This window comes from Vicia villosa, linkage group LG2 (genome assembly GCF_029867415.1).
Source record: "Vicia villosa cultivar HV-30 ecotype Madison, WI linkage group LG2, Vvil1.0, whole genome shotgun sequence".
Classification (NCBI taxonomy): Eukaryota; Viridiplantae; Streptophyta; class Magnoliopsida; order Fabales; family Fabaceae; genus Vicia; species Vicia villosa.
In genome coordinates, this window is record NC_081181.1 from 124,929,775 (window position 1) to 124,944,001 (window position 14,227).

Consider the following 14,227-nt stretch of genomic DNA (forward strand, 5'->3'; position numbering starts at 1 on the left):
ATCGACATAATTGGTTTATCGTTTATCGCTTTGTTATCTTCTTTGTATATACTACTTTCAACATTAATGAAAGATTACCCAATTTCAATTTGGAATTGGGGGCAGACGTAGTCGTAGCGAGGACGATCGACGAACTGCCTAAACAAATATCGTGTTCTTGTCGCTTTTACTTTTTCATTTACATTCTGTTCATATTTGGTTATAATAGCAAATTGATCAACGATTCGAGTGTTAAGATTGTGAACTAAGAACTTACATAAACATCACAATCCACCACACATTGAATCACCTTCAATTTGATCATTATCACCAAGTGTTTGTATATTTGTTTCTATCAATCTTACTGCATTGCAAACATTGTCCATCATACAAGAAGTTAATCTGATTTTCAATTAGAGCAACGATTTGATTCTGCAACGTATACTCTTATTACTTATCTCAAGTCTTTGACTGGTTTTTTAAACACATATATAATCGTTTCGATAGTGGTTCGGAATAGACGCGAGTCGATTCAGAATCACTTCCGCTGAAAAGTCGTTTAACTCCGTAAAACTGTGAACGATCTATTCACCCCCCCTCTAGATCCTAAGGCCAGCGTCTAACAAGTGGCATCAAGAGCTCTGGTTTATTCCGTGCTACGTGAAACACTTATTGGAAAGATGGCTTCCGGACCTAAAGGGGCTCACAATAGAGCTCCAGTTTTCAACGGTGAAAACTATGGCTATTGGAAGGATTGTATGTGTGTCCACATCAATGCAATTGATAGGAACATCTGGACAGCTATTGTCAATGGTCCCTTTCAGATCACCATGACCAATGCAGCTGGTGCAGTTGTTCCAAAACCAGAAAATACTTGGGATGCTGAAGATGAAAAGAGATATGCATACGATTGGAAAGCGAGAAACATTCTAATCTCAGCTCTAGGAGTTGATGAATACTATCGCGTTTCCCATTGTAGATCAGCTAAAGCTATGTGGGACACATTGCAAGTTGCCCACGAGGGAACGGATGATGTCAAACTAGCTAGGATCAATACGTTAACTCAAGAGTTCGAACTCTTCCACATGGAAGATGGTGAATCCATCGAAAACATGCAGAAGAGATTCGTTCATCTGAAAAATCGGTTAAATTCTCTTGATAGACCTGTTTCCAATGCAGTTGCTACTAACAAAATCTTAAGATGTTTGAACAGGGAATGGCAACCCAAAGTTACAGCAATAAAGGAAGCAAATGATCTAAACACTTTAGACATCACAACTCTATTTGGTAAACTAGAGGAACATGAACAACACCTTAAATGCCTTGACATGCATGAGAAAAGGACAAAGAAAGAAAAGAACATGGAGAAAGAGGTAGAGAAGAAGTCAATAGCTCTAAAAGCTTCGAGCTCCAAGACCTCAAAATGAGAGCCAAAGGATAGTGACACAAGTGATGACGAAGACTCCGATGATGAGGAAATGGGACTGTTTGTGCGAAGATACAACAAATATCTAAAGAAAAATGGAGCAAAACATTCTGACAAAGGCTTGATCAACTATAGAAAGCAATCAAACATGTTCAAACAAGATGACGACAACAAGGGAAAAATCAAAGGTCTTTGCTTCAATTGTGGGAAAGCTGGTCACTACAAACCGGATTGTCCATACCTTAAGAAAGAAAAGGTGAAGAACCAAAGCAAAGGTCATAACAAATCTAAAAGAGCCTACATAGCATGGGAAAGTGATTCATCTAGTGAAAGCTCATCAAGCGATGAAGAAAAATCAGCAAACCTATGTTTCATGGCTCATCAACACAAGAAAAAGAAAGATGTAAGTCATCTTAAACCTGAACTCGTAGATAAGGTATCTCATTCTCAACTAAAACTTGCTTTTGAAGAACTACATAGAGATGCAATTAAAGCTTTCAAACTTTTGGCCTCAAACAAGAAAATATTTTCATATCTTGAATCAAAAGTTGAGAAAACCGAAAAGGATATGGAAGCTTTAAAACAATCTATGCTAGACATTCAAAAGGATAAAGTTGAAATATATCCTACATCATGGTTTGGTTGTGAGACATGTCACATTTGGCAAAAAGAAGTGAGAGATCTAAAAGCCAAGTTAGACAAGGCTCTACAACCAAAAGTGACTTTTGCGGTTGATCCAAACAAGTTCAAAAGATCGTATACTCCTTTATATAGTAAATACACTTTTGTACCAAAAGTATCAACTAGCAAAACTCCATATTCTCATCATATTACCTGTCATTATTGTTGCAAAAAGGGACATACCATTGAAAAATGCAAATTTAGGAGAATTTTAGTTCCTAAAGGAGTATTTCAATGGTTGCCTAAGTGCAACAAATTGTGTACTCACCATCCAGGACCCAATGAAGATTGGGGACCTTCCACTTTAAATTAATCTTGCAGGAAAAGTGTCTTGACATTGCCTAAAGGTTGTGGTTCCTTGATAGCGGATGTTCAAGACACATGACTGGAGACCTATCTCTTTTTGTTGAGTTTCAAGCAAAGAAAAAGGGGTATGTCACCTATGGAGATAACAATCGGGGAGCCATACTTGGTAAAGGAAGTGTAGGTAACCCTTCTACCACTACTATAACTGATGTGCTGCTAGTAGAAGGTCTTAAACATAATCTTTTAAGTATAAGTCAATTGTGCGACAAAGATTTTAAAGTAATGTTTACAAATTCTGGCTGCACAATAGAACATACTAAGAAAAGAGACATTATGTTTAAGGGCTTAAGAGTAAACAACATCTACATGCTAAACTTGGATGAGGTATCTAAGTCTAGTACCAAGTGTCTAGTTGCTCTGGGCGATGACTCATGGCTTTGGCATAGACGTCTCGCCCACATAAATTTTGACTTACTTAATAAAGTTGTCTCAAAAGATTTAGTAATCGGCTTACCTAAAATGAAGTTTTCAAAAGATCATCTATGTGATGCTTGTCAAAAGGGAAAGCAAACAAAAATCTCTTTTAAATCAAAGAACGTGGTTTCAACATCACGCCCTCTTGAACTACTTCACATGGATCTCTTTGGCCCTTCAAGGACTAAAAGCATAGGTGGAAACACCTATGGTTTTGTCATTGTCGATGATTACTCGAGATTTTGTTGGACAATCTTTTTACCTAGTAAGGATCAAACTTTTCCAGCTTTCACACAATTTGCAAGATTATGTCAAAACAAAATGAACAACAAAATAGTTGCAATTCGAAGTGATCACGGTGGAGAGTTTGAAAACATTCTTTTTGAAAAATACTGTGATAAACATGGAATTGAGCATAACTTTTCAGCTCCTAGAACACCTCAACAAAACGGAGTAGTTGAACGTAAAAATCGGGTTCTAGAGGAGCTGGCAAGAACAATGCTGAATGAGGGTAATCTACCAAAGTATTTCTGGGCTGACGCTATTAGTACAGCATGTTATGTTTTGAATAGGATAATAATACGTCCTATACTGAACAAAACTCCCTATGAATTACTAAAAGGTAGAAAACCAAATGTATCTCATCTCCATGTATTCGGTTGCAAGTGTTTTGTTTTGAACGATGGTAAGGATAATCTTGGCAAATTCGATGCTAAAGCTGATGAGGGCATATTCCTTGGTTACTCACAATCTAGCAAAGCATATCGGATATATAATAAGAGATTACTTATAGTAGAAGAGTCAGTACACGTGTCTTTTGATGAATCTTATGCAAAATATGTCGAGAAAGGTCTTTCATTTAATGGTACAGGTCCATCCACTGAAGACATTGTCAAGGATAAGGAAGATGAGAATGAAAGTATTGTAAAGAAAGATGCTGAGAGAGAGAAAGATGAGTCTCACAATGAAAATGAAAAAGAAAGCATCTCAAACAATGAAGAACTTCCCAAGGCCTGGACAAATGTGAAAGACCATCCAATTGACAATATAATAGGAGACATCTCAAGGGGCGTTACAACACGCTAAAAGATAAGTAACTTCTGTCATCATTTTGCTTTTGTTTCACAAGTTGAGCCGAAAAACGCTAAGGATGCATTACTTGATGAGCATTGGCTAATGGCCATGCAAGAAGAATTAAACCAATTTAAACGGAATGATGTTTGGGACTTAGTCCCTCATCCGGGAGATCATCAAGTAATAGGCACTAGATGGGTTTTTCGTAACAAACTTGATGAAAACGGTGTTATTACTAGAAACAAAGCTAGATTAGTTGCCCAAGGTTATAATCAAGAGGAAGGTATTGATTATGAAGAGACATACGCTCCTGTAGCACGTCTCGAAGCTATTCGTCTCCTACTTGCTTATGCTTGTTCTAAAGACTTCAAACTATTCCAAATGGATGTTAAAAGTGCCTTTCTAAATGGCTATATAAATGAAGAAGTCTATGTTGCTCAGCCACCCGGCTTTGAGAATTACATGTATCCAACTCATGTCTATCAGCTGAAACGTGCTCTATACGGTCTTAAACAAGCCCCTCGGGCTTGGTACGAACGTTTGAGCAAATTTCTCCTTAGTCAAGGGTACTCTAGGGGTAAAGTTGACACTACTCTCTTTATTAAAAGAAAAGATAAAGATATTCTCTTAGTCCAAATTTATGTAGATGATATTATATTCTCAAAGATTTTTCTAAGCTTATGCAGAGTGAATTTGAGATGAGTCTCATGGGTGAGCTAAATTTCTTCCTTGGCCTGCAAATCAAGCAACTCAGTCATGGAACGTTTGTGAATCAAACTAAATACTGTACGGAGCTGCTCAAAAGATTTGGGATGAGTGAAGCAAAAGAAATTGACACACCTATGGCAACAAATGCTAATCTAGACAAAGATGAGAAAGGTAAAGAGGTTGACGTGAAAATATACCGAGGTATGATAGGTTCACTATTGTATCTTACTGCCTCAAGACCAGACATTATGTTTAGTGTGTGTATGTGTGCAAGATATCAATCTTGTCCAAAAGAATCTCACTTGAAAGCTGTCAAAAGAATTCTGCGATACTTACGTGGAACTACTACATATGGCCTATGGTATCCAAAAGGAAATGAGTGTCATTTGGTAGGATTCTCCGATTCAGATTTTGCTGGCTGCAAATCCGATAGAAAAAGCACCAGTGGAACGTGTCATCTATTCTCAAATTCATTGATAAGTTGGAATAGCAAGAAACAAGTATCGGTTGCATTATCTACTGCTGAGGCAGAATATGTAGCTGCTGGAAGCTGCTGTGCACAAATATTATGGCTCAAGCAACAACTTCTTGACTTTGGTATTAAGCTTGATCGCATACCTATCATGTGCGACAACACAAGCGCCATAAACTTGAGTAAAAATCCTGTCTTACACTCACGTACCAAGCATATTGAAATAAGACATCACTTTCTACGAGATCATGTAGAGAAAGGAGACGTTACTTTTGAACATGTAGAAAGCAAGAAGCAACTAGCTGACATCTTCACCAAACCTCTAGCAACGGAGCAATACTTCAACATTCGTAGGGAATTAGGGATACTCGATATCTCTAATTTGGGCTAATTACGTTTGTTCTCTCTTAATATTATTTCTTTACTTTATATATCTATTTTTTGCTAACATTTCTCTTAGCGTATAGGTAGTTCATCATCAAGCCAGGCGTCATATTGAAAAAGCGGTAACGTGTTTGTTGTTCACTTCCAAAAATATTATTGATACTATAATATGCTATCAATTAACATGCTTATAGTGACTTCATGCATAAAATTGCTCTTGCTCATATATGTGTCTCATCTTTAATACACTTTTACCTTTTATCTACTATACTATGAATGCTAGCATTTTATCTATGGTTCTCTCGTTACTCTCCTACTCTCTTGTTTTCTCTTTTTGATGTTGACAAAGGGGGAGATAGATGCTGAGTGCTGAGTGTGCGGGGGAGCTTTGTTGAGAGATTGCCTTGTTGAGAGATAGATGCTGGATGTACGGGGGAGCTTTGTTGAGTCTTTATCACTTACTACCAAAGCTTCGACGAATGGTTTGCCATCATCAAAAAGGGGGAGTATGTGAATACAAGATTACACTCAAAGATGTTTTTGATTCATGGCAAACTCAAATAAGCATTCAAACAACAAGGCGGAAGCAGAAAACTCAAAGAAAAGCAAGCATTGATCACTCATGATAGTGCAGGTTGATCCATTATACTTATAGGTCGACTCAACACAATCAGATCAAGAAGAATGCAGAAAACCAGCAGTTAGGTCGACCTACTGTCAACCCAGGTCGACCTAAAATGGAGAAAAATCCATATACTTCTGCTAGGTCGACTCACACATCATCTAGGTCGACCTAAATTGATGAAATTTACATACCAGTCTGCTAGGTCGACCTACACAACGACTAGGTCGACCTAATCTGAGAAAATGTCCCCAGAATGCATTTGAAGAAGATTCTGGTCGACCTACTCCTTAAACAGGTCGACCTAACTAGGAGCAAAATTCTGCAAGCTCTGCTAGGTCGACCTAAGCACTACAAGAGGTCGACCTAACTGATCAAGAATGCCAAAAATTTTGTTTCTCTCATCTCCAACTGATAAGCTATCATATATATTGTCCAAGGTTAATTATTCAAGGAAACACCAACGACTGAAAGATACACAAACGCTTCTCATCTTCGTTCTTCATCATCTCCAACACAACTACACATAATCATTCTTGCGTTGCGGGTTAGTGATGAGTTCGATAACGTCCATGGAACGGAATTGAAGATTCCTAGTGGGTGAAGGTTTGTGGGGTTTGTTGGTGAATAAAATCTGCGGGTTTTGTCCTCCACGACGGGTGGTTCTTGGGGGTTTTTATCAAGAGGCGTTCATTGAGGATTCGGCTGAGTGTAACGATTGAGGAACGGGGAGTTCAAGGAATCAAGACACTGCAGAAGGGAATCAAAGTGAAGCTCTTGGATAACCTTGATCTTGCTCAAGATTAAGGGGGAAGAAGATTCAAAGGATCGACATAATTGGTTTATCGTTTATCGCTTTGTTATCTTCTTTGTATATACTACTTTCAACATTAATGAAAGATTACCCAATTTCAATTTGGAATTGGGGGCAGACGTAGTCGTAGCGAGGACGATCGACGAACTGCCTAAACAAATATCGTGTTCTTGTCGCTTTTACTTTTTCATTTACATTCTGTTCATATTTGGTTATAATAGCAAATTGATCAACGATTCGAGTGTTAAGATTGTGAACTAAGAACTTACATAAACATCACAATCCACCACACATTGAATCACCTTCAATTTGATCATTATCACCAAGTGTTTGTATATTTGTTTCTATCAATCTTACTGCATTGCAAACATTGTCCATCATACAAGAAGTTAATCTGATTTTCAATTAGAGCAACGATTTGATTCTGCAACGTATACTCTTATCACTTATCTCAAGTCTTTGACTGGTTTTTTAAACACATATATAATCGTTTCGATAGTGGTTCGGAATAGACGCGAGTCGATTCAGAATCACTTCCGCTGAAAAGTCGTTTAACTCCGTAAAACTGTGAACGATCTATTCACCCCCCCTCTAGATCCTAAGGCCAGCGTCTAACATAAGTATCACATATATTATTAAAATTGATATTGAATATCATGTAATATATGTTCATAAAAATAAAATGGACCCGAAGATCCATTCTTTAGACATCTAAAGTTAATTATGAGATCATCAATTATAAATTATATATTTAAAACACTCAAAGTATGATATTAAGTTATTTATTCGCATTAAGCCAACAAGATACTATATCTTAGTCCTCCCTAATTTATTCTAATATTCTCATATAAGTGAACATTTGGATATGTTGGAATCGCTCCAATATAATACATTAAAATGAGTAATGAAAGAATATTGGAAAAATATAATTAATATGAATATCAATTTTGGGGATATTATTTGAGCAAATAATCAAATACTTGAATGCAGCCCAGTAGGCTGATTATCACTTGATAAATTAATTTTCCCAATATTAGGGGGATGAAATAAGCAGCTGAAATCATGAACAAGAAGTTCAAATGAACAATTTAAAATAATTTGTTGTCTTGATCCTCGTACAAATCAATATGAACCAAAAGTTTAAAATATTATTCATTTGCAAAGTTTATGAAATAAATTATCAGCTGATAATACTCCACTCAAAGTGGATTCTCTTATTGGATAAAATAATATTGCAAATGAGTTGTTATTGCGCCTGAAGCGTAGTATGAATGTTGGTTCCAATGTTAAAACCTTTACTAAGAAAAGAGACTAAAGATGACCCAAGTGAGAATATGAAAATGCTAAGAGCACTTTGACCTAATTTAATTTTCAGTTCCAGAAGAACAAATCAAGTACTTGAAATATGAAATAAAGAGATATCGATAAATTATGTCATGGATGAAATGAAATGGAACCAAAATTGAGATAACCAAATAAAGTCAATATTGACAATGTCTTTGTATACAATATAGTGCTAAAAGTGATCAATGATAACGAGGATCGTGAGTCAAAGTCTATTAAAGATTGTAGACTAATTGAGAATTGGCCAAAATAAATATATTCAATTGAAGAAGAATTAAACTCACTTTACAAGTGACTCACTTTTGGACCTGTAGTCCGAACACCTCAAGGTGTGAAACCAATTGGATATAAATGAGTTTTTATGAAAAAGAAAAATAAGAATGGTATAAAGATTGATTTATTGCTCAATGATTTTTACAAAGACCTATGATTGATTTTGATAAAACATACCTACATGTAGTGGATTCAATCGATATTTAATTAGCCTTGTAGAACATGAAGGGCTTAACTTGAACATGATGAATGTTATGACACTTACATGAAACCTCTTGAAATCTTCAATATACTAGAGGCACGTAATTTTGGATCTTGAGAAAACTACTCCTTCAAATTGAACAAGTTTCACTATGGGTTGAAACAATCTGGATGCATGTGGTATAATCACCTCAGTGACTATTTACTTAAGGATGGGTATACAAATAACTTAATTTGTCATTGTATTTTCATAAAATAATGTGAAAAATGATTTGCAATAATAGTTGTCTATGTGGATGGCATAAATATTATTGGAACTCCTGAAGAGCTTCCAAAAGCTATAAATTGCTTAAATAAAAAATTTGAGATCACAAACCTAGAAAAGACAAAATATGTCTAGGTTTACAAATTGAGCATTTGAACAAAGAAATATTTGTACATCAAGAAGGCTATATAGAAAAGTGTTAAAATGCTTCTATATGGACAAATGTCACATGTTGCCTACTTCAATATGGTTGTTAGATCATTAGATATGGAGAAAGATCTTTTCAAGCCTCGAGAAAAGGATAAAAAATTGTTTGGTCCTGAAGTACCATATCTCAGTTCAATTAGAGCACTAATGCACCTTACTAATTATATACGTCTTGATATATCATTTGCGGTTAATCTATTAGCAAGATACAATTATTCACCTACACGAAGACATTGGAACAGAGGCAAACATATACTTTGATATCTTAGAGATGCAGGTTACTTGTCAGATTCTCATAATGGTGGATCAGAAACAAGTTATTTATTTATATGTGATGGTACATCCATTTCATGGAGATCAATAAAACAAATCATGGAAACAACTTCATAAAATCCTGCATAACAATTAGCACTGCATGAAGTCACTTCGTAGAAAACATTTTAAGTTACTACTACAAAAAATATTGTCTCACATATAATTGGATGTGTGAGGGGGGGAAATAAATATTTTTTGCACTCTTTTTCCCTTCACCATGATTTTGTGCCACTGGGTTTTCTGGTAAGGTTTTTATCTCCTTTTGATCCTATAAATAGAAGACCCACATTGCAATGTAAAAAACACTTGAAAGAAGATAATGTAATATTGCTTTCTCTTTTCTCTATCTCTCTTTCTTTGATTTCTATAGTTTTATTTAGTTTTATAACAGATATAAAGTTCTATTCAAAATAAAAATAATTACTTATTGGCTCTGTTTGGTAAAACTAGCTGATAGCTGGTAGCTTTTAGCTGGTAGCTGATGGTTGATAAGCTAATGTGAGTGTTTGGTAAATTAGTTGTTTCATTAGCTGATAGATACAAAATGACATTTTAATTAATGAGGGTAATAATATATTTTAGTTAAAATAATAAGGATATTAATGGAAGAAAAACTCACAAGCTAAAAACTACAAGCTCAAAAGCTACTTCAAATAGCTTTTGAAAAAAAACTAAAAGCTAGTAAAATGCGCATCATATCAAGCTGTTCTGTATATTTGATTCAATTATTGTGATATAAGTGAATGGGACAATGCGCATCATCACGTAGAAAAATCCACCGCGAAGAGTTCAGTGATGATGGAGGATCTGTTGATTCACAAAGGCATGGATGCTTTGTTATGGTAAAGGAGCAGAAGTCCAGATTCTATATTGTTAGAAAATGTATAATGATGCTAATTTGTTGGCATAAATATGATTAGGGTTGACTGTTGAGATTCTTGTAATCACTAATAATCTTTTCATAATTTCATTTAATGATCATCATGTCAAAGATTGCAAACATACTCAATTGTGTTGCAATTCTCTCAAGTATCGGTGGAAGTAACAATCTTCCACAGATTTTAGGCCTTAATACATTTGATTATATGTACAAAAACTAAGGTTAAGGACTCTAATTCACAGCTGTACAACACACAATTTTGCTTCATTTCTGTAACTTACACTTAAATTTATTCCTGTTGAAAAATTATCAGGAAAAGATAATCTTACACTTTCCTCTTCAGAACTTACCCTTCATCACCACCTGAAAATTTTCGAAACATAATTAGACAACTATACAGTGGAATCAAGTAGACATGGAATTTTGTTTACTGATTTGTTTTGATGTAAGATTTCAACTATTGAAGTGGCCAGGACAATTTTGGATGTACCTAATTAGTGCTCCTGAGATGATTTACGAATATTTTCAAGTTTGTCTCTCCATATAGCTGCAAAATTCAACAAACAAGCTTAGGTTTGAAACTGTCAAGATTTAGGTATTCCAGCTTGCAGAAGGCATACCCAAATGATATTTTACCTGCGTCTTTGAATCTTTCATGTTTGATGGCTAAATGCATATTATGCATCATACTTAGTTCTTGAGCTACCGAATCTGGACCATCTACGGGACTGTAGCAAATGAAAGAAGTTAGGCTAAAATGATATACCAATAATGTAAAGGAGGAAACTTGCACATAGGATCTATGGTGCCAAGGATGTTATATATGACAAAGTAAGACATAGTAACTATACAATACCTGTCAAGTAATACATCATAAATAGCCTTTTTATTTTGCACTCTTCCCATTCCATAGCCGAGTCTTATAGCATCTGTGAAAACAATTTCTTTACTTACATATATTGGAGCCTGCACAAATCAAATATAAAATCATACAAGAGGGTTTGTCTAACTTATTGGCACAAAATGCATATTACTAGGTTTTCTAAATAAGAGCACTGATGTTATAGTCTCTTCATAGATTCTATCTTCAAAATTAAAAACTTCTCAACAAATATTAGCAGGGTTACCATAGAATTCATACCTTGCATTTATTTGCAACATTAATGGCATCTGAGGGACGTAAATCCACACTAATAATATCACCTTTCCCTGGCTGAAGGAATTATAGACTTTGATGAACATTTTTATAAATGAAAAAGCATACCATGAAGGCATTTATCATTTAGAATTGAAAAGTTGTTAATACCTGACTAAGGTACAATCTGGCAAAGTAAGTACTGACTACTCTCTCTGTAATTCTCACCATTACCACCTGAAAGAGTAAAATGACGGAAAAACATCTTAATAAATTATTTGACACCCAATATATTGTTATTGCTTTAAAACTTTAAAGCAAGAATAAAGACGGGAAGACTGCTATCGAAATAACTTTATTCAAATTGTACTTTTTAACGACCAATAGTTATTTCATTTTAGTATGATACTTCTCAAACACAAACATTCAATAGGCACTAATGCTATGAACTCACACGATTTCCTTGACGGGAATTAACAATGCAATTAGACCAAATAAAGGACATTCACAATTGAGTACTAACATAGAATATATTTGGATTTATTCTTTGAAATAATAGGTGGGTAAATTATGATTTGACAATGGATGTTGAATATTGAAATGAGAGATTAATATTATAGCTTTTTTTTAGAAGGTTCTCATAAAGATAGCATTTCTTTGTCAAGAAGAATTCATAAAAATCAAAAGTTCCAAGAATATGGCATAATATAGTGAAATACTTTTGTTGCTGCTGTATACATAAATATTAGGATCCGGATTCCCTGCCTTTGAGCCGGGAAAGGCAGGTAACTTTCAAGCAACTTGGTCCGTTTGATAAATAAAATGGGGAATCCGGGTCCTAAATATTACTACCTAAACAGAACCTAACAGATAAGCAACAGAGTAAACAAAAGATATTAACATAACGCAAAAACACAAAAATGAAGTTAATTGAATGAATATCCATTAGCATCAATACAAAATGGAATATGCTTAGCTCCATACTTCATGATCTAGTCTTTCAACTAGATTTTTCACAAACTGGAACTGATCCGGAAAATCCTGCAATATCACCACCGTTTTATAAGGACCAGTCACAAACAAAAATAAAAAATCTCAAGTCCACAAACATTGGAATACAGGTTAAAAACCTACCCCACTTTCATCTTCAACTTCAGCATCTATAAGCTTTTCAATAGCAATCTTTCCTGCATCAACAAAGAATCAAAGTTAACAAAACAAAATATTCCTAGAAAAAACCAAGAAAAGAATAACTCAAATTATAGAACACTAGCCCACATACCTACAACAATGGGAAGGACATAGTCTCCATCACAAGAAATCTTGAGAAAAATGGTGGGATTCTGAAAATTCTTTAGAACTTCTCGTCTTAACAAACTATTATCCGTTCTTGAGGTATGTTGTGGAAATGATGAGACGGGTGATTTCCATTGAAACTCATCTTGAAAACGGTGTCTCCACATACCATAGTGTGTTGTTGTTTCTGCGCTAGTTTAAGTAATTTAAAATTTCAGCGATTCATACACATGATGGATAGTTACCTAAATGATCAAAAAACCACAGTTACTACTATAATACACACACTACTACTGTAACACCATTTCCAAAAACGAATGCTTCATTGTATATATTTATTTGATAATTTATGAATTTATGGTGAACAGTGTAAATGACCTAGAAAGAAAGAGGGGAAATAGTGAGGACCTGAGAGAAGGAGGGAAGCTTCGAGAAAATCGGTGTCGTTGTGGTTGTGGTGATGATCGCCGGAGCTGGATCTGATGGGAGATGAATTACAGGAAATGAGGAAGGATTTGGGTTTAGAGAAGCGGAAGCGGCGGGAGCGGAGGAGAGGGAGGTGAATGGGGGAGAAATCGAAGGAGATGAAGTGAGGGAGGGAGCGGGAGGTGGCGGCATTTGTGTGATCGGCGGTGATGGAGGTGACGGTGGTGATTGGGTGGATGCGGAGACGAGATCCGATCATTTTTATGATGAAGCTCAAAGGAGGAAGATGAGGAAGATGAAGATCTGAGAAAGGTTGGTGATTGATTTGATTTTAATATGTGAAATGAAATGTAAATGATGAGAATGCCAGAAAGAGAGAGATTAATGTTTATAATGTTTTTCTGCTTTTTGAAAAATGTTTTTAATGTTTTTTATGAAGGTTTTGTGTAGCATGAAATGAATGACCTGGTTGATTCGTTTATAATAATATTGCAAAAGATGGTATGAACAAAAAATATATATGTTTATGTAACCACGCTTTAAATTGTTTTATAATTGTATTCAAATTAAATATTGTTGAATGTGTTTGATAGGCTGATTATAAAATAAGTTTAAACTAACATCCCATAAATTAAGTGTATTTCAATAAATTATTTATATTAAGATTAGTTTAATAACATAGAGAGTTAAATTTTTTATTGGATAATATTATAAAATTAGTTTTTCATGTTAATTAAGTTTATATTTTAATAAAAATTATTCAAGTTTAATAAAAAAAAAAAATTTAAACTAAACCAAATTACATACATACATTATATTCTAAGCTAAATTACACTTTTAACATCTATTTTGTTTGATTTACGAAATTAGTTTTTATGTTATAAATGAGAAAATCTTTCATCTCTTAAATCTCTTAGTTATCAGACAAAATTTCAATTATTTCTC

General features: G+C 34.7%; 2 protein-coding genes across 3 annotated transcripts; one reads left to right on the top strand and one right to left on the bottom strand.

The window, feature by feature from the left end:
* The first annotated feature begins 10,242 nt into the window (after nucleotides 1-10,242).
* On the top strand, nucleotides 10,243-10,465 carry LOC131651996 (small polypeptide DEVIL 17). Its single transcript, XM_058921753.1, has one exon. The coding sequence runs from the start codon at nucleotides 10,289-10,291 to the stop codon at nucleotides 10,463-10,465; it is 177 nt and encodes a 58-aa protein (XP_058777736.1). The 5' UTR covers nucleotides 10,243-10,288.
* Nucleotides 10,466-10,480: 15 nt separating this feature from the next.
* Nucleotides 10,481-13,757, bottom strand: LOC131651995 (bifunctional nuclease 2). 2 transcript variants are annotated; one of them, XM_058921751.1, is made up of 10 exons: nucleotides 13,265-13,757; nucleotides 12,843-13,043; nucleotides 12,695-12,747; nucleotides 12,545-12,601; nucleotides 11,732-11,797; nucleotides 11,567-11,638; nucleotides 11,282-11,391; nucleotides 11,062-11,153; nucleotides 10,916-10,972; nucleotides 10,481-10,788 (listed from the first exon to the last, which is right to left on the bottom strand). In XM_058921751.1, exons 1-9 carry the CDS (start codon nucleotides 13,539-13,541, stop codon nucleotides 10,920-10,922), a joined length of 981 nt encoding a protein of 326 aa, XP_058777734.1. In that variant the 5' UTR covers nucleotides 13,542-13,757; the 3' UTR covers nucleotides 10,481-10,788; nucleotides 10,916-10,919. The 2 variants fall into 2 exon arrangements, with proteins under 2 accessions (XP_058777734.1, XP_058777735.1); XM_058921752.1 differs by having other exon boundaries at nucleotides 12,843-13,101; nucleotides 13,265-13,402.
* Nucleotides 13,758-14,227: the final 470 nt, after the last annotated feature.

What these genes read in the sequence shown, in the direction of transcription:
- LOC131651996 (XM_058921753.1), top strand. Translation starts at nt 10,289, where the DNA reads ATGGGACAATGCGCATCATCACGTAGAAAAATCCACCGCGAAGAGTTC.
- LOC131651995 (XM_058921751.1), bottom strand. Translation starts at nt 13,541, where the DNA reads ATGATCGGATCTCGTCTCCGCATCCACCCAATCACCACCGTCACCTCC. An exon ending in AAGTTGAAGATGAAAGTGGG is followed by an intron (nt 12,602 to 12,694) that starts GTAGGTTTTTAA and finishes GTGATATTGCAG; the next exon opens with GATTTTCCGGATCAGTTCCA. An exon ending in TATGATGTATTACTTGACAG is followed by an intron (nt 11,154 to 11,281) that starts GTATTGTATAGT and finishes CATTTGCTACAG; the next exon opens with TCCCGTAGATGGTCCAGATT.